The 21,164-nt window shown below is 44.8% G+C and overlaps 1 protein-coding gene across 11 annotated transcripts in view; it reads right to left on the minus strand.

Moving 5' to 3' along the window:
- KTN1 (kinectin 1) overlaps positions 1-21,164 on the minus strand; it is a 187,246-nt gene that overhangs the window by 112,199 nt on the left and 53,883 nt on the right. For 8 of the 11 annotated variants that reach the window (XM_073586073.1, XM_073586055.1, XM_073586061.1 and 5 more), the window contains exons 8-13: positions 17,882-17,988; positions 17,651-17,783; positions 15,973-16,060; positions 15,718-15,869; positions 6,018-6,086; positions 398-435 (exon numbers count right to left, since the gene is read on the minus strand). In XM_073586073.1, the coding sequence (XP_073442174.1) occupies positions 398-435; positions 6,018-6,086; positions 15,718-15,869; positions 15,973-16,060; positions 17,651-17,783; positions 17,882-17,988 (587 nt within the window). The remainder of the gene's footprint in view (positions 1-397; positions 436-6,017; positions 6,087-15,717; positions 15,870-15,972; positions 16,061-17,650; positions 17,784-17,881; positions 17,989-21,164) is intronic. The other 3 variants (XM_073586046.1, XM_073586010.1, XM_073585994.1) reach the window with 1 other exon arrangement.

The raw sequence follows: 21,164 nt of genomic DNA on the forward strand, positions 1-21,164 counted from the left end.
CCTTGTCTCCTGCCTTATTACTTCGTGCCTTTTACTTGCATCACAATCTCTGGGGGTCTACCCTGGTTGGAGAGGGTTTAACATCTGCACTGACATCACCATCTACTCCCCCAGTGATCATCTGCAGTCGAACACTCCAATTGGCGTCACGAATCACTACATAAACTTTATCCCCAACCAATTCTACCCCTTTTACATGACAGCCTGGGGCAACAGACCGGGTCACCGCCACTGGGACATCTCCCATTGAAGTTAACGGGCCCAGTACAGAGTATACCATGGCCTCAGGGGCGCGTCAATTGCTTGGTACAGGATTAGTGTGACTTTTCTTGTAGATGCACGTTTTTAATGACACCCACCAGATAACCCCAGTAATAAAAATTCTGGTAGCACTTACTTTTTCTTTAGCTCATCCACGATAACTGAAGCGGAAGACTAGGGGGAAAAAAAATGTGTGTGTATATATATATATATATATATATATATATATATATATATATATATATATATATATATATATATATATATATATATATATAATATTCTACTTGCAAAATAAAATAAATGTGATCAATAGGTCTGATATATTTTTAATTTGCTTCCACCACATGCCCCTCTTCCTGACCCATGTCTGGTTGTAAGGCAACTGACTGCAGCAGAAGCCTCCCCCTTTTTCTACGCTCCACCTCTAAGATAGTCAACAGACAGAATATATTAGCAAGTGATTAACAGTGTGTTCTGTGAGTTTTCTAAAAGTCTAGGTTTCAAGTGTAGGCAAAAATTCTAACAGATGGACAAAAGTATTTTTTATTTACTGTTAACGATCATTTTACGATAATTTTTTTTTTTTTTTTTAAATCTGTATTTCCTGCCTACAACCTAGTGAAAAAAAACTACATAGAAGACTGGAAGGAAAGTAGATTTGGACGAGTGCATTAGAACAACTGGACTCTTCCCCATAGGCTCCTCCCTGCTGTCCTTTCCAGCTGGATGAAGGCAGAGTATACATACAAATTCATGACACTGGCACTTTAAGGCTATGTGCACACGGTGCAGATCCTCCCACGGATTTTTCCGCGCAGATTTTACTAAATCCGCAGGTCAAATGACCTGCATTTTTCCTGCGGATTTCTTCTTTTTTTTTGCGGTTTTACTGCCGTTTTTGTGCTGTTTTCCACCTGCGGATTTGTAGAATGGAGAAGGTGGAAAACTGCAGCAAAACCGCACAAAAGAAGTGACATGCTGCTTTTTTTTTCCCGCACAAAAACCGGGCGGAAAAATCCGCAGCATGTGCACAGCGTTTTGTTTTTTTTTACATAGTCTATAATGGTACTGTACATCACCTGCAGTTCTGCTGCAGATCCGCAGCGGCAAATCCGTTGCGGATCCGCAGTAGAAACCGCACCGTGTGCACACACCCTAAGACAACCACATGTCATCTGACCTTTTTATATAGGTGCTTCTCACAAAATTAGAATATCACCAAAAAGTTAAGTTATTTCAGTTCCTCAATACAAAAAGTGAAACTCATTATATACAGTAGAGTCATTACAAACAGTGATCTATTTCACGTGTTTATTTCTGTTAATGTTGATTATTATGGCTTACAGCCAATGAAAACCCAAAAATCATTATCTCAGTAAATTAGAATAAATAACCAAAAAACACCTGCAAAGGCTTCCTAAGCCTTGAAAAGGGTCCCTTAGTTTGTTTCAGTAGGCTCCACAATCATGGAGAAGACTGCTGACTTGACAGATGTCCAGGCGGTCATTGACACACTCCACAAGGAAAGGAAAATTTGCATTTCATTTGGAAATCAAGGTCCCAGAGTCTGAAGGAAGAGTGGAGAGGCCACAATCCAAGCTGCTTGAGGTCTAGTGTGACGTTTCCACAGTCAGTGATGGTTTGGGGAGCCATGTCATCTGCTGGTGTAGGTCCACTGTGTTTTATCAAGACGAAAGTCAGTGCAGCAGTCTACCAGGAAATTTTAGAGAACTTCATGCTTCCCTCTGCCGACAAGCTTTTTGGAGATGGAAACTTCACTCTCCAGCAGGACTTGGCACCTGTCTACACTGCCAAAAGTACTGCCAAAAGTACCAATACCTGGTTTATTACTGTGCTTTGATTGGCCAGCAAACTCACCTGACCTTAACCCCATAGAGAATCTATGGGATATTGTCAAGAGGAAGATGAGCCACCAGATCCAACAATGCAGACAAGCTGAAGGCTGCTATCAAAGCAACCTGGGCTTCCATAGCACCTCAGCATTGCCACAGGCTGATCACCTCCATGCCACACATCATCGATGCAGTAACTGATGCAAAAGGAGCCCTGTCCAAGTATTGTGTGCATTTACTGAACAAACATTTCAGTAGGGCCAACATTTCGGTTTTTAAAATCATTTTTCAAGCTGGTGTTATAAAGTATTCTAATTTACTGAGATAATGACTTTTGTGTTTTCATTGACTGTAAGCCATAATCAACATTAACAGAAAAACACTTGAAATAGATCACTCTGTAGTAGAGTTGAGCGATACCGTCCGATACTTCAAAGTATCGTATCGGATGGTATCGGCCGATCTTTAAAAAAAGTATCGGTATCGCCGATTCCGATACCGGAAGTCCCATTCAAGTCTATGGGACTTCCGGTATCGGAATAAGAAAAACCCTTTCCTGCCCTTGTACAGCCTCTCTGGGGTCTGTACGGGCCTTTCGGGGGGCTGTGCCGGCCTGCCAGGGGGTCTGTGCAGGCTCCGGTGGTCTGTGCCGGCCTGCCGGGGGGCTGTGCCGGCCTGCCGGTGGTCTGTGCAGGCTCCGGGGGGCTGTGCCGGCCTGCCGGGGGGCTGTGCCGGCCTGCCGGGGGGCTGTGCCGGCCTGCCGGGGGGCTGTGCCGGCCTGCCGGGGGGCTGTGCCGGCCTGCCGGGGGGCTGTGCCGGCCTGCCGGGGGGCTGTGCAGGCTTCGGGGGTCTGTGCAGGCATCGTCCGATGGGACTACAAGTCCCATCGGGCGATGCCTGCTACCATGACAGTGATTGACACATTAGCCAATGATGGGACAGTAGTAGTCCCATCATCCGGCTAATGTGTTAAATGTTAAAAAAAAAAAAAAAAATACTACATACATACTACATGCATGCTACATACATACTACATGCTACATACATACTACATATATACTACATACATACTACATGCATGCTACATACATACTACATGCATGCTACATGCATGCTACATACATACCACATACATACTACATACATGCTACATACATGCTACATACATACTACATACATGCTACATACATACTACATGCATGCTACATACATACCACATACATGCTACATGCATGCTACATGCATGCTACATACATGCTACATACATACTACATGCATGCTACATACATACTACATGCTACATACATACCACATACATACTACATGCATGCTACATACATACCACATGCATACTACATACATACCACATACATACTACATACATGCTACATACTACATACATACTACATACATGCTACATACATACTACATACATACTACATGCATGCTACATACATACCACATACATACCACATACATACTACATACTACATATATACTACATGCCACATACATACCACATACATACTACATACATACTACATGCATGCTACATACATACTACATATATACTACATGCATGCTACATACATACTGCATGCTACATACATACTGCATGCTACATGCATGCTACATACATACTACATGCTACATACATACCACATATATACTACATACATACAATACATTCATACAATACATACATAGACATACAGTACATATAACATAGAGTAACATACTTACCAATACTTGTCACATTGTTCCCCGAAGCCATTGTCTTTTCCGGAATAAATATTAACATAACAAACCACAAAAATACTCACCCACGATCCGAAGCAGTCCACGAGTGTGTCCCACGACGATCTTGGGTAGAGAACGGCAGCATCAGATGATGCTGCCGTTCTCTACGGGCTGCAGGAATCCAATGACGGAAGGTAGGTATCCTTCCGCACTGTATTCCTCCGCCACTTAAAAAAAAAAAAAAAGTCCCTAGTCTCACTTTAAGTGGCGGAGGAATACAGTGCGGAAGGATACCTACCTTCCGTCATTGGATTCCTGCAGCCCGTAGAGAACGGCAGCATCATCTGATGCTGCAGTTCTCTACCCAAGATCGTCGTGGGACACACTCGTGGACTGCTTCGGATCGTGGGTGAGTATTTTTGTGGTTTGTTATGTTAATATTTATTCCGGAAAAGACAATGGCTTCGGGGAACAATGTGACAAGTATTGGTAAGTATGTTACTCTATGTTATATGTACTGTATGTCTATGTATGTAGTATATATGTGGTATGTATGTAGCATGTAGTATGTATGTAGTATGTATGTAGCATGCATGTAGCATGCAGTATGTATGTAGCATGCATGTAGTATATATGTAGTATGTATGTAGCATGCATGTAGTATATATGTAGTATGTATGTAGCATGCATGTAGTATATATGTAGTATGTATGTAGCATGTATGTAGTATGTATGTAGCATGTATGTAGCATGTAGTATGTATGTAGCATGCATGTAGTATATATGTAGTATGTATGTAGCATGTAGTATGTATGTAGTATGTATGTAGTATGTATGTAGTATGTATGTAGTATGTATGTAGCATGCATGTAGTATGTATGTAGTATGTATGTAGCATGCATGTAGTATGTATGTAGTATGTATGTAGCATGCATGTAGTATGTATGTAGTATGTATGTAGCATGCATGTAGCATGCATGTAGTATGTATGTAGTATGTATGTAGTATGTAGCATGTATGTAGTATGTATGTATGTAGCATGTAGTATGTATGTAGCATGCATGTAGTATATATGTAGCATGCATGTAGCATGCATGTAGCATGCATGTAGCATGCATGTAGCATGCATGTAGCATGCATGTAGCATGTATGTAGCATGTATGTAGTATGTATGTAGCATGTATGTAGCATGTATGTAGTATATATGTAGTATGTATGTAGCATGTAGTATGTATGTAGCATGCATGTAGTATGTATGTAGTATTTTTTTTTTTTTATTTTTTATTTTTTTAACATTTAACACATTAGCCGGATGATGGGACTACTACTGTCCCATCATTGGCTAATGTGTCAATCACTGTCATGGTAGCAGGCATCGCCCGATGGGACTTGTAGTCCCATCGGACGATGCTTGCACAGACCCCCGGACATCAGCACAGCCCCCCGGCAGGCCGGCACAGCCCCCCGGCAGGCCGGCACAGCCCCCCACAGGGTGCACAGCCCCCCGGCAGGCCGGCACAGCCCCCCGGCAGGCCGGTACAGACCCCCACAGGGTGCACAGCCCCCCGGCAGGCCGGCACAGCCCCCCGGCAGGCCGGTACAGACCCCCACAGGGTGCACAGACCACCGGCAGGCCGGCACAGCCCCCCGGCAGGCCGGTACAGACCCCGGGCAGTCCACACAGCCCCCCGGCAGGCCGGCACAGCCCCCCGGCAGGCCGGCAGAGACCCCCGGCAGGCCGGCAGAGACCCCCGGAAGGCCCGAAATGACGGCGCATCATGATGCGCACACACCGCGCATCATGATGACGTCAGTCTGTCAATCAACTTTGAACTTCCGATTCCGATGCCGAATTCCGATATTGAAAAAATATCGGAAGTCGGTATCGGAATTCCGATACAGCAAGTATCGGCCGATACCCGATACTTGTGGTATCGGAATGCTCAACACTACTCTGTAGTGATGACTATATGATATGTGAGTTTTACTTTTTGTATTGAAGAACTGAAATAAATTAACTTTTTGATATTCTATTTTTGTGAGAAGCACCTGTATGTACGAGAACTCTTCGTCAGGCTCCCTAGAGATAAACTTTATAGGGGTCTCATCCGAAACAAATATCATTGTCGCAGATATAACACTAGGACACACAACTGGTACCTGAGCTTGCATCTGAGAAAGATATTTCTGCACCTGCATGGAGAGAGCTTCATTTTGATTTCGTAAATCCTTAAAAAGAATGAGAAAATAAACACAAATATTGCTTTAACTCTGGAGCAGGTGCACATACGAGATGAAGTTGGGACGTACAACCGGATTCAGTGCGCATGCCTGGAAAGCTGATCATGATTACGCAACCGAGGGTTCTGTCGAGTATGCTCAAAAAAACAAATATGCACTAGTCCCCGTGGCTCCATGACTCACGTTATATTTAACGCGACAGGTTCCCTTTAAAAGTTGCACGGGACTTTGATGAGGTCAAAAATCAGCTCAGGGGATAAAAAAAAAACTGCTTAATCATAATGAGCTCACTAACAATTCTTAGATAACTCATTCTGCAGCCAGCCACAGACAGTGAGAACAAAGGCTATAAAAAGGCAAACAGGAAAATGTTTAATAAAATAGGGATTTTTGTGTACTCACCGTAAAATCCTTTTCTATGAGCCATTCATTGAGGGACACAGAGACAGTGGGTGTTATGCTGCTTGCCACTAGGAGGACACTAAGTAAACCAGAAAAAAAGCTAGCTCCTCCCCTGCAGTATACACCCTCTCGCTGGATGAGATATCTCCAGTTCCGTGAAAAAAGCAGTAGGAGCTTAAACAGTCAACAATAACCATAACTATGTCAAAACCTAAGAATGCTACAAATGAGCCAGTAGGCTAAACAGGGCAGGTGCTGTGTCCTACAATGAATGGCTCGAAGAAAAGGATTTTACGGTGAGTACACAAAAATCCCTATTTCTCGTACGCCTCATTGGGGGACACAGACAGTGGGACGTCCTAAAGCAGTCCCTGGGTGGGGAGCATACATCTGCTAATACCCCATGTAGCACTGAGTCAACACTGAGGTACTGCCGATTGCAGGATGCGTCTGCTGAGAGCTGCATCCGCAGAGGCCTGAGAATGAATTTAGTAATGTTTTGTAAAAGTATGCAGACTGGACCAAGTCGCAGCCTTGCAGACCTGTTCTGCCGAGGCCTGGTGCCGAATGGCCCAAGAGGCGCCCACTGACCGGGTAGAGTGCGCCTTAATCCCCCCGCTGGGACAGGCGCGTTCCTGGCACGGTAGGATTTCTGAATCGCAGAGTGAATCCACCTGGCTAGCGTTGCTTTGGACGCGGCTAGGCCTTTCCTATGCCCCTGAGGAAGTATGAACAGGGCATCTGACCTGTGGAAGGGAGCCGTCCGCAAGATGTACCATCTCAGCGCCCTAACCACATCCAGGGTGTGGAGGGCCTTCTCAATGCGATGGACTGGCGCCGGACAAAAGGAAGGCAAAACAATTTCCTTGTTGAGATGGAAAGAGGAGACGACCTTGAGCAGGAAGGAGGGGGATGTCCTGAGAACTACCTTGTCCTGATGAAAATTCAGGAACAGAGAGCAGCAGGACAGGGCTGCCAATTCCGAAACTCGTCTGATTGCCATAATTGCCACTAGAAAGACCACCTTCCAAGAGAGGACGGTAAATGACACGTCCTGCAGCGGTTCAAAAGGGACCTCCCGTAAGGCCCGAGAACCAGGTTAAGGTCCCATGAATCCAATGGCCTTCTATAAGGAGGCGCCACATGGGAAACTCCTTGAGTGAACGTCTTGACCTGAGGTTTGGTGGCAATTTTGCGTTGGAAAAGCACTGACAAGGCCGAAATTTGACCCTTCAGCGAATTAAGCGCGAGGCCTGAGTTTAATCCGGATTGAAGGAACTCCAATATGGCCGGAATGGAGAACACCAGAGGGGATCGACCATGATCCTTGCACCATGAAGATTTTCCAGGTGCGGTCATAGATACGCCTGGACACAGGCTTCCTAGCACTAATCATAGTGAAAATCATATCGTGAGAGAGCCCAGCCTGTGCTAAAATCCAGGATTCAACGGCCACGCCGTCAAAGACAGGGCCCCGGAGTTCTGGTGGTAAATCGGGCCCTGAGAAAGCTGATCCGTGCGATCTGGAAATCGCCAGGGGACGTCGGCGGCTAGTTGTATTATTTCTGCATACCAAGCTCGGCGTGGCCAATCTGGCGCGACTAGGATCACTGGTACACCCTCCGCTCTAATCTTCTTGATGATCGTCGGAAGCAAGGGAAGAGGGGGAAAGATGTACGGGAGCCGGAACCGGTGCCATGGCAGAACTAGGGCGTCAGCTCCGATGGGGCATGGATCGCGAGATCGGGCAATGAACCGAGACACCTTGTTGTTTACTCTTGAGGCCATGAGGTCCACATCCAGAGTCCCCCAACAACGACAAATCTGCTGAAAGACTTCCGGATGAAGAGACCACTCTCGAGAGACAACGCCTTAGCGACTGAGGAAATCTGCCGCCCAATTTTCTACGCCCGGGATGTGGATTGCCGAGATGGATGAATGGTTGGTTATTGTCTCAAGTTAACAGCAATGTATGTTGTAAAGGGTGGAAATGGAGCTGTGCGAATGGGACCGCTCCCATCGCTGCCACCATGTTTCCGAGAACTATCATGCTGAAAACATATGGAGTGAGAAACCGGGCGGGAAGAGTCTAAGATCAATTCCAAAAACGAAATCTGCTGGATCGGTGTTGGGGAAGACTTTTCGAAGTTTATCTTCCGACCCAGGCGAGAAAGTGTATTTACTGTGATATCCACGGATTTCTCGCAGGCTTGAAGGGATGGACCCTTGATCAGCATTTCGTCCAGATACGGCAGTACCACCATTCCCCGAGCATGGAGAATGGCCATGACAGCCGCCATGGCCTTAGTATAGACCCTGGGGGCGGTGGCGAGACCAAAGGGCAAGGCAACGAAGTAGAAGTGTTCTTCTTGAATTGCAAAACGCAGGAACTGCTGGATGATAGGGACTCTCCCTTTTGCATGGAGGCGACACCGAGGAATTCCATTCGGAATCGCTGTACTTTGACAAACTGATTTAACACCTTGAGGTCCAGTATGGACCGCATCGTTCCTACCTTCTTTGGAACCACAAAGAAAGGTTTGAATAAAAAACTGCTGAACCATTCGTCTTGAGGGACCAGAAGGATGACTCCGTCCCTTTACAGAGCATGATCGGCCCGAAGGAAGGCTGTGACTGAATGACAGCAGACGGCCGCCTACTTTGTCAGTGTCTGCCAGATACCACAACAAGTCATTGAGTAGAGGATCTATTGGATCTGCTTCCTTAGATCCAGATGCTGTCGGCCTAGGTTTCCAAGAGCGGTTAGGTCTGTCAGAGACCTGGGAACCTCTGTCTCCACGCAGGGACCAACCTGATCCAGAAGAGAAGATTGTGGAGGACCAGCTGGAGCTGTTGCGAAAAAGGTCGAAAAACGAGTCGGTTGTTGATTCCGAAAACGGCCGGGCAGCCCCTTGTTGGTGAAGAAACCCAATCTTCCCCCCCCAGAAGTGTCAGAAATGAGCTGGTCTAGTTTCTTGTCCAAACAGGTGACCAGTTTGATACGGCAGAGAAGACGCTGGAGGTAGAATCTGCCCGCCAGTCGCTTAGCCATAGGGCTCTTCTGATGGAGACCGCATGAGCGGTTGCCTTAGCAGCATCTAAAGAGGCGTCTACTGCAAAATCCCCTGCGTGAATTATCTGCTTGGCGACACTGGTTGTCTCCGGAAGAGAATTGCTATGTTGGAAGGCAGTAATTAAGACTTCTGCCCAAGTGGCCATGCCTTAGCCACTCAAGTCGCCGCAAAAGATGGGAAAAAAGCCGCTCCTGAAGCTCCAAAAACTGAACTGGCGAGGTAGCCAATTTGACAATCGGAGGAGTTTATGACTGAAAAGCCCTCAGAAACGGATCAAAGTGTTTTAGGAGCAAGGCACAATACAGGAGGACTGTAACCAATCCCTCATTAGATCTGGAGTAAAGGGGTATTCAGCCTCGATAGGCTTTTGCCCTGTGAACCCCTTATGTGGTCGGTTCCTACGTTTCTAGACAATGTCCTTCAACTCCTGATGGCTGGCAAATACGCTGCGTACACATTTAGTCTTCTTAAAGAAGACAACGTGTTCCGGAGCGGGAATATTCTCCTCGTCCAACGTCAGAAACTTGTTGACTGACTGTCAGAGAATCAAGCGATTCATGGACATTTGGGGAATTCTGAGGGACTGATGTGTCAGACTCGTATTCAGAGACATGTTCTCTGCGAACATTAGGAGAGAGCGAGAGACAGAACTCGCCGATGCTGAATTGCGAGCGTGACTAGGGGACCCATCATAGGTCCGCTTTCTAGAGACCCAAGGATACCTTGAACGAGCCCGGACCCTGCTGGCGGGCGGTTCCCGGCCGTCGCCAAAGCCCTCCTCGGGCGGTAAAGACGCGTTCTGACTTAAAGAGGATTCCCGGAGGAGTCTATAGCCTTGGTCAGTGACTCCACAGACAGTGACAAGGACGCGGCCCACACAGGGGGACTAAACGCAGGGAGCACCTTGCAGCAGCGGCAGATGGTGTTTTAGCACAAGCCGGGTCGCAATCCGTGCATAGCGGATTAGTCTGGGTACTGTGCAAGGCAGTCTTGTAATAGGTACCAGCGGTAAAGAACGCAGTGCACTTCTTATTAACCCCCTTTTTTGCTTCCTTAGACTGAGACATAGTACCCGTGACAGGGTTACAAGCAGAGCCTGGGCTGCAGCTGCAGGGAATGTGCAGCGAAGGGGTTAAGCTTTTCTCAGAGCAGATGCAGCTTACCCGCGGTCCTGACGCTGTGTCCCTGGGAGGAACATCGGTGGCCGTGTAGCGCCACCAGGTGTTGTCCATCCGTGCGCGCACCCCCGCAGCCATCACAGAGCCCGAGGAGCAGAGAAGGGGTTAAGGACATGGCCCCCAAGACTAGCAGGGCACCTCTCGCACAGAGCGAGAGTAGCCAAAGACGAGGGCGGCGGAGCTAACAGTAGGCGGCGCTATATAAATTGCGGACTAGTAGGCGGAAAAGCCGGGGACTAAATTTTTGGGCCTACCCGCGGCAAGCGCCGGGTGAAGGGAGGAGTGGGGGCCGCGACGGGGCGCCAGTATGCCGCCGCTGAGACTCGGTCAGTGCTTCTCCCAGGGACCAGGACCCGACCCCATACCTCCAATCCAGTGCTCGCTCTGTCTGTGCTGTCTAGGAACCTGCAGGTTGCATCCCATCTCAGATCCAGAGGTAAAAAAAAAGCTCCCGGGCGATGTAGCAGAGCCGGAGAGGTTGTTACAGGGGTATTGCTCAATCGATCCACCCTATGGGCAGGGGGATGGAGAGCTATGGGGCTGATTCAGGGCATCCGAAAGTGCTGGTCATATCTTCTCCGTGCGTTCCGTGCGCTCGCCCTCGTATCCATGAGGGGTCCCGGGACCGTAAGGGAACCATCACCAGAAGAATCAGCCCCAGTCGTCGCAGGAAAGTGTACAGGGAGGTAAAGGAACCATAGCCCCCTTCACTCCGTTAATTAAAAAATAATATAAAAACGGTGGTGGTCTGAAGCCAGACCCAAGTGCCTCCTACAGACACTAAGCAAGAACTGGGGAATTCCCAGCCAGCGAGAGGGTGTAAACTGCAAGGGAGGTGTTAGCTTTCTGTGTACACTTCAGTGTCCTCCTAGTGGCCAGCAGCATAACACCCACTGTCTGTGTCCCCCAATGAGGCGTAGGAGAAAAGTAAATAAATAGTCCTGGACAATAATTGTAATCTCAGAAAACTATTTAAAAACTTTTTTTATTATTTTTGGGGTAGGGGATGACGAACATCACACTTGCATCTTGTAATTTCTTGTACAATCTAAACAGATGCAAGATTTTTTCAGGGATGATATAAAGGGCATGCTTTGAATTTAAAAACCCAAATGTATAAAAAGGAGAAAAAATAACTACATGGTAAAAAGTGACAAAAAACTAGATGATTTCACATAAGGAAAATAAAACCGGAAACTTATGCATGATGTGACATGTATGGCAGCCACTCCAGGCAGCTCACATTACATCAAGGGATCTGTTCTCATTCGCTGTTGGTCTAGGCTGGGGCTACATAGTGACTTTGCCTGTGACACAGGTCTAGCAGCCTTAAAGGGGTTGTATAGAGTTTTCACATTAGACTGCAGACTTGTGAATTACTTACATTGCGCACAGCATGCTTTATGAGATCTCTCCAATGCCAGCATCAAGGCAGAGCGATCATGTGACCGCTAGTATATGACTCGCATACGTCCGTACACAGTTCGACTAGACGTGCGCGGCCTCGGTCAATGCATGTGAATCGAGTGACGCCTCACACGTCTAGTCAGAATGTGGCCAGGAGTATTTATACAGCATACTTGGGGTCACATGATCGCTCGGTTTCTATGCCGGCACTCGAAGTGCATGTTGTGCTCAATGTGAGAGGTCACATGTCTGCAGACCTACATGAAAGCCGGATGAGCTCTTTAGGCTGTGTGCACACCAGGGCTGTGGAGTCGGAGTCAGTTTTGGTTGGAGTCGGAGTCGGTAGAAATGTACCGACTCTGACTCCAGCTTTAAAAAAAATGTATTAATATTTCATAATTGAACTTTCATATGAATTTTTTTTCTGCTGGAGATAGAGACATTTCTTACTTCTTGTGTGTCACTGTTCTCCACTGCCCTTATCTAATCTTATACTTGGTTAACCTCATGCTGCCCCAACCCCCCTACTTACAATGTATGAAACTGAAAGTGAAAATGTGTTGCAAATTCTTAGTAGTAAAGCTCCTCCTCTAGACTAGATCATACTAGGTGTGCGTCTTCCAAGCATCTCACAGCTGCCTGCTACTCAGAAGAGGAAGACTGTAAGAAGTATTATCCTTTCAACAAACTTTGCATCAGTTAACTGTGAGTACATGAGGAATAACAACAGTATTACTGACCACTATATCAGTTGTACGACCTGGCAATAATTTTGTACAATTGTTTTTAGGAAAAACAATTGTCATTTGGATTGTGAATGCACAATTAAAAACCTGAGAATGTCAAAGAAGCATCACATTAAATCAGCTGTATTTGAACATTTCACCATCACTCAAGATAGAAAACATTATGTCTGTCAGTGTATGACAAATGATCCAGACGAAAACAAATGCTGTGAAGCCAAGATGAGTGCATATTCAGGCAAAGATAAAAATGCTCCTACCAGAGCTTCTAATCTAAAGAGACATTTACAGCGCTTTCATCTAGAAGTACTGAAAGCAGTGGATGAGAAAGACTGCATCCAAACCAATGAACCAGTGCCCAGCTCTTCCAGCCAAACAAAGGAGCAGAGAACTTTGCAGCCATCAGTTGCAAGATATTTTGTCAGTGACAAAGTTACTGTGACAATGACAGTAGATAAATTTAAAAAACAGATCATAGAGCTTGTTGTAAAGGATAGTGTGCCTATTTCATTATTTTCACGACCAGCTTTTATGTGTCTGAATGGGGAAATGGCCCGCAAGCTTGGTGTTTCTCTGGAGAGAGAGAGTATTAGAAAATTAGTAATCGAAGAAGCTTTTAAACAAAAGGAAGAACTTAAAAAAACTCTCAAGGGACGCTTTCTGTTTCTTAAAATGGATGCCTGCACACGTCACAGAGTGAACTATTTTGCCATCAATGTCCGATTTGTTTGTGACAAAAATGAAATAGTTACCAAGACATTGGCAGTAAAAGACACCAAAGCTCATCACACCTGTGAGTTTCTCCAGGTCTTGGTGGAAAAGGTTCTGCAAGACTATGAACTTAAAAAAGAGCAAGTTCTTTCTGTCGTAACTGACAATGCTTCAAATATGATAAGTAGTATTAAGCTAATGAATGAGAGTAATGATGGTGACCAGCAGCTAGAAGAACATTCTGGGTCCACAGACACAGAAATGTTTGAAATAGAGGAACACAGTATTGTAACTGAGGAGCAAACTGAAGTTGCTTCAGATGAACAGCAACATGATAGTTTAGATGATCTTGTTGAAACTGTGTCAATATGTTCTTTCATTCATCACATGCGCTGTGTTGTGCATACGCTACAGCTGGCTATAAGAGACAGTCTGCAAGAAGGACATGTTGCTGCACTGATTGGCAAGGTGAGAAAATTGGCTACTGTTGCCAGAACCCCTAAAGTTGACTCAATTTTGAAGAGACGTGCTGAAAAGGGGCAATTATTGATCAAGCCACACGATGGGGCAGTACTTACTTAATGATTCAGCGCTTGGTTGAACTGAAAACCTTTCTTGTAGACATGGTTAACCCTCAACTGACGCTAAATGAAAGTCAGTGGAATCAGGTGACTGAGCTGGAAAAATTGCTAGAGCACCCATTTACAGTGACTAAAAAATTACAAGCAGAGGACTTAACTCCAGGTATTTTCTTAAAGGAGTGGAAGAACCTGATGTTTCGCCTGTCCCAAAGAGGAGGGTTAATTGCAAGTGGCATTGCTACATCAATGAAACGGAGAGAGGAGCTACTATTACAAAATAACATTCTTTTGGCAGCTGTTTATGTAGACCCAATGCATCGGATTCTTCTAGATGATCAACAGCTAAGTAAAGGAAAAGAAGCTCTGTTTGAAATAGCAGTAAGGATGAAAGGGTTGCAGAACAGTCAGGAGGAACAAGAAGAATTTGGTCGTCCTGCCACATCTTCACCCTCATCATCAACTGATGAAGAATTTAATTTCGAAAAATATTTGGATCACAAGGACTGTGCAAAGCGTTCCCGCATAGAAGAAGAGTCATCCCCATCAAGGAACACAGCCAGTACATTTCAGCAGAATTTTTCATGTGCACTAAAAGAAATTGAGAAATTTGACCGTTCATCAAAAATAACAGTGCAACAAGCGATTCCTCTGTATCCTGACATTGTCAGAGATGTTGCCCGAGTGGTTACTGCTTTGCCACCAACACAAGTTAGTGTAGAGAGGTTGTTCTCTGCTCTCAAAATAATTAGATCAGATTTGAGGGCATCCATGAAGGAGGATCTGACAGAGGCAATACTTTTTCTTAGGACAAATTTATAGATTTCTTCTTATTAACTGCATAAAAGTGTTTATTGCATATTTACTTACAGTTTAGAAAAGTTTATAAAAGTTATTTGCTATATTCTAATTGTATTCTAATAAATGCTCTAAGTGGTCTGATTACTTATATGATGGTGAGAAACTGAATAAGCACGATGTTTAATATTTTACAACAGTAAATTTGTTGTTATGAATTGGCCATTTATGAAGGAGCCGGAGTCGGAGTCGGAGCCTGATAAAATCCAGGAGTCGGAGTCGCAACTGTGGCTTACTGACTCCACAGCCCTGGTGCACACGCTGCGGATTCTTCTGCAGATCCGCAGCGGATTTGGCCCTGCGAATCCGCAGCAGTTTCTGCTGCGGTGTACAGTAGCATTATTCCCTATGGGAATTACAAACCGCTGTGCAGATGCTGCAGAATTTTCCGCGCGGATTTTGCTGCGGTTTCAAATCCGCAGAAAGAATTGCATGTCAATTCTTTCTGCAGATTCTGTAGCGGTTTACCATCCCCTCCATTGTGGAGATGATAAACCACAGGCCAATCCGCAGGTCAAAAAAAAAAAAAGCACTGTATAATGCAAGTGTGAACCAAGACTAATGTTTGTAGTGGAAACAATCCATCACAGAGGAAATCAGGAGCCATAAGAACATCACATGCTAATGGAAATATGAGCGTTTCTTGTCGGACCTCCATAAGACAGTACCTGCACCTGCATCTGAAGGCTCTCGTTTTGTCCTTCATTCATAAGCTGCCTGACTCGCTGATCCAACTGCTGGTTGGTCACCATGGTGTCTGTCAGTTTGCTGTGCAAGCCCTGGACCTCAGCCTCCTTGGACATAAGCTTTCCCTGTAAGTCTGTCAAAAAAACAAGACACGGTGTATTGTATATGCACAACATACTGTATATATTAAAAAAAAAAAGAAAAAGAAACATTCCAAAAAATGATAAACTAATGACCTTGCTGACTTATTTCTAAATCTGACATCCTTTTCCTTAGGAAGCCTTCAACTTCTTCCCATCTCCTTTCCACTTCTTGCTTCTGAGCCTTTAAAGCAAAACAAACAAAAAAAAAAAAAAAAAATTACAATAGCTGACAACTTCCACCTAAAAGCAAACAAGAGCTACACATCTTCAGACTTGTGAACAAATAAAAAACATACAAAAGTTAGAATAGAGACAAGAGGCAACTATACCACCTTCTGGAGATCATGATCTGGCCACACTGACGGCCACGGCTCCTTAAAAAAAAAAAGCACCAAAATCGCCAAGACCAACAATGGAATTCTTGCCGTGGGAACTAAGGACCTCTTGTATTCTGCAGTTACCCAAAAGATGGATAAACCAGAATGTCACCTTTAAACGTGACACTTGGTTTAGGTGAATTCCGCCTCTAAATTTGACTTGGTATAAAATCAGGGGTACGCAGCTTGCATCCTGGGGCCCACATGCAGCCTTTGATGTCATTCTGTGCAGCTCCTAACCATCTGGGGTTTCCGTTCTTTTTTTCACAGACCCATAGACTTGCAGTGCGGCGTTTGATCTGGCACTCAGATCAAAATGAAATGTGTCACCGTGATTTTGCACGGACCACTGGGTCCAAGGAAAATAAAAATCAGACATGCGAGTGGCCCCATAGACTGCCGTAGGAAGGAGTGTTTTCCATGAAAAACACAAGTACTGTAGTGCTCATACAATAAAAACTGATGTCTGAATGAGGCCTTAGTTCTCCTACATATCAGGAAAACGATGGTGACTAGGACAGATGATTCTTTAGGCCTTCAACAACAAAAATGAAGAAAAAAAAAAAAAAAAAAGGGTTCTGTGCCAACATTTTTAAAGACCAGCAACTGTATTTTTCCGTGTATTGACCAGTGGAAGGGATTGCATTTTGTTTTGTGCACCTAGCTGTCTTACTGGTACCATTTTTGGGTACATACAATGCTTTGATTGTAGTTTATGTCATATTTTTTTTTATTAAAAGCAATGCCCAAATAACAGGAATTGTGACATTGCAGGGTTTTTTCTTTTAATTTCTTTATGGCATTTGCGATGTTATAGATAATTTTATTCTTTAAAAGATCGGAGCATCAGCGCGGCAAAAATTAACATGTGTTTTAACACTTATTTTAGATAGGGAAGCATGGGGTGACAAACTTTTGCCTTCTTATTTTTGGAATTATTATCTGCCATTGTTTGATCGTTTGGGGTATACACTGCAATAATTTGGTATTGTGCTATATATAACAAATAACGCTGGGTTTCACTGGAGGACAATAAAGGTGACAGCGGGGGCTTTCAAAAAGCCTTCTGCCATTGTAGGATATCATTGAAACAGCAGTGGTCAGTGTGTACCTGCCCTGTGCATAGCGGGCTCAGCTTCTGAGACCACTCCATACACCCTCATTCTCCCCCATGACATACGATTATGTCCTGGGGAGGGTTGGGGTACTTATTTAAGAGGGAAAACTAAGTTCTTCTTATAATACTCCATTTCATCTCAGCTGTGACTACATCACCTACATGTACAACAGATGAGCAGGTTCCGAGTACAACTCCATGAAATTCTTTTTACAAGGCCCGATTAGTATCAGCACGATCAGACCTATCTAGGGATGAACACTGAGTCGTTTCGCACCTTCAGTCCAGCAATTGTCTGCTCGTGGTTCTTTTTCTGCATCTCCTCTTGTGCCAGGTTCCCATTTTTATCATTCAGTTCTTTGACAAGTCGGGCATAGTCCTGCCGAAGCTTAGTGAGCTCACTGGATTGCCTAGAAACCGTAAGAAAGAAAGAAAAAGAAGCTTGTGAGTATTATTAGTATTAGGATCCTTAGTGGTATTAAAAGATTACGCAGAAGAAAAAACATACTTGCTTTCCATCTGGTTGCTGGCGGAGCTCACAGCATCTCGTAGAATACCATTCTCCTGCTTCAGGTGGTTGATTTGGCTCTCCAGCTGCTCGCGGACCTGCTGAAACTGTAATACAAGGTGCACCGGAGTCATATGTACGTGATCATTTACCACTACACAAAGTATTATCAGCACAAAATGCATTATTAGTCAGGAGCTCTGAATATATTTGGTGTCTATGGAGCGACTTGCCCCAATAATTTCACATGCCAAACGGCCTAAAGAGGTGAGCACTGTGGCTTTGTATCGTTAAAATCCAATGAAGGTCGCCACCTCCTCCCCCTCCCACGCCGCCAGCCCACCGGGGCCGCCTCCTCCCCCCACAACGCCAACCCATCTGGGCCGCCTTCTCCCACCACAACTCCAGCCCATCAAGGCCGCCTACTCCCACAACAATTCCAACCCACCGGGGCCACCTCCTCCCCCCACAACGCCAACCCACCGGGGCTGCCTCCTCCCCCCACAACGCCAACCCACCAGGGCCGCCTCCTCCCCCCACAACTCCAGCCCACCGGGGCCACCTCCCCTCAACCTCCAGCCCACCAGGGCCGCTTCCCCCCCCCAAAATGCCTGTCCACCAAGGCCTCCTCACACAACGCCTGTCCACCAAGGCATCCTCCTCACACAGCAACTGTCTCTCAAGATAGAACCACTGTGCACTAACAACTTATTCCTTCTGCCTAGTCTGAATTCTTGGGATGGAACAACTCTGACTCAATCGGAGTCAAAGCATAATGTTAAGCTGGCATCGGACATACTGGACCTTCATGTGGTAGGGGAATGGAACTCTCCATATTAAAGCTTAACCATCATTTTAATTATTTCATAACATCAAAAGTACACAAGAAAATAAGCAACTTTGTAATCATGTAGTCTATCATGTAGTCTATCTATTGATTGAACTACTAATCGCTACATAATGGATCTGTGAGTAGTCATGTATGATTAATCTTATTTCATTGCTGAATGATCTTAATTAGGACTTGACATTTGTGATATCTTAGCTCTTCTGTCTTATGTGTAACATCTATCACTGGCTATATAAGAGTCCGGATTTGGTCTTGGGTACTTTTCTGTCTCAAGTGACATCTAATTCTGATATAATAATGTTTGTAAATCTCCGTGGAATTAATGGCAATATATAATAAAATAAAAATAAAAAAATATCTGGTCCACTGTGGACAACCCTAATATAGCATCATATTAGGATTATACAGGGCCAGTCGTCAGTGAGTGGGGGGAGCCAATTTGCGATCAAGATAAGAGTGTCAACCACCGCATCCAGGAAGGTTTACAAATTTAGGTTATCCAGAGGGCAAGAGAGACACTTCCTCCACATGTGATTTATACGCTAGGTGTATTTTTCTTTCATTTTTCTTGTATTATTCTAATTCTGACCATTTTAAGTAATATAAATAAATGTTACATTTTAGTGGGGTAAATTCATGATGCCTCGATACCCAATATGTGGTCGAATACGACTTTTGAGGCACCGTGCAAAGTTCAGAAGAGAAGAGGCGCCATATTGAAGTTCAGATTTTACTGGACTGGTATGCGGGTGCCATGACACATTCGTAGAGCGCCTGAGGTGCCAGAAAAGCAGAATCCCCCATAAGTCACCCCATTTTAGAAACTACACCTTTGAATGAAATCATCTAGGGGTGCAGTGATCATATTGACACCACAGGTGTGTCACAGAATTTTATACCATTGGGCAGAGCCTTTGTGCTACCATTAACGTGGAAGCCCCCTATATTTCCGTTAACAGATGATGGAACTGAGTTACAACTTGCTTTTTTGTGGAACATTTTACATAACGTTTAGGATCACATTTATCTGGCACTCTACGGTGAACAATTACTTTGGGGTTTCTATCTAAATCTCTGAGTGACGTGATTCAGATGAAACTCCCGAGGGATCCATTCACTATAATGAGACAGCACGGTTACTCTGGACTCAGTCTGGCCTCTACAGCTGTGGCAGACCACGCTTTGATGCTCATCTAAAAAGATGAATACCAACAGATTATTCACCCAGAAGGCGTCCACAGTGCCTCAATATAGGTAATCTTCCGCCGGAGGTTCTCTCTGAATCATGTATTTCATAGATTTACACGGAAACTCTAGTGTAAGCACTCAGCATACAGTGCAGGATAAATGTACGCGAAGCCTTACTGCAATCTTTAGGAGGCAGAAAGAACAAATCAACAACATGTGAAGAATTGGTTTTATTTTTTATGTCATTCCTTGTGCGGTGTAAGTGATAAGACAACTTTATTCTTCGGGTCGGTGCGTTAACAGCAATACCAGATTTATTTTGTGTCTGTATGTTTGGCTGCAAAAATGCATTGCCATATTTCGATGCTTTGGCGCGTTTACACAAACTATTTTATAGAAAAAAAAGAATTATTTTGTGTTGCTTTATTTTGAGAGCTATAACTTTAATTTTTCCACAGACAGCACTGTATGGTAGCTTGTTGTTTTGTGGGACAAGATGACGTTTTATTCCACTTTTTGTTCGGCAGCATGATGATAAAAAAAATGAGGCAAAAACAATGCTTTATTTTTTTAACTGTGTTCACTAAAGGGGTTAACTAGTGGGACAGTTTTATAGGTCGGGTCATTCTGGATGCGGCGACACCAAATGTGTGTACTTTATTTTTTTAAATAAGTGTATTTATTGGATTCATATTTTTGCGATTTTTTTTTTATATATTTTTACAATTTTTAACTTTTTTTTTCCCTTGTTTTACATTGTTCCAGGATTTGGACATCAACTTCACACTGACAGATTGCTAATCCAATGCTCGGCATTGCAGAGCATTAGATCGGTGTCCAACATGCAGGGAGAAGGCGTATCAGCTCGTGCTCTGAAAATGAGCTCACAAGCCACCGTCCATGGTTGACCCCACTGCAATCCTTGGGCCCAGGGTGACCACGCGATCGCATTGCATTGTGCCGATGGGAGCACAGCTCCCTCTGCGATGCCCCGCGATGTCGCTGTCACTATTAACAGCGGCATCAGAGGGGTTAAACGCCCGGTATCTAGAACCGATCATGGCCGCTGCTGCAGGGTGTCAGCTCTCATTATAGAGCCGACATCCGCATTTGAATGTGGCGGCACTCAGCATGAGCTTGTGGTGCCGTATATGTACTGTGATTTGCGAGAACGCAACTCCCACAGCACACTATATTTTATAATATACTAGCTGAAGAGCCCGGCGCTGCCCGGGCATAGTAACC

This window comes from Dendrobates tinctorius, unplaced genomic scaffold (genome assembly GCF_039654945.1).
Source record: "Dendrobates tinctorius isolate UK_male_01 unplaced genomic scaffold, ASM3965494v1 ptg000010l, whole genome shotgun sequence".
Classification (NCBI taxonomy): Eukaryota; Metazoa; Chordata; class Amphibia; order Anura; family Dendrobatidae; genus Dendrobates; species Dendrobates tinctorius.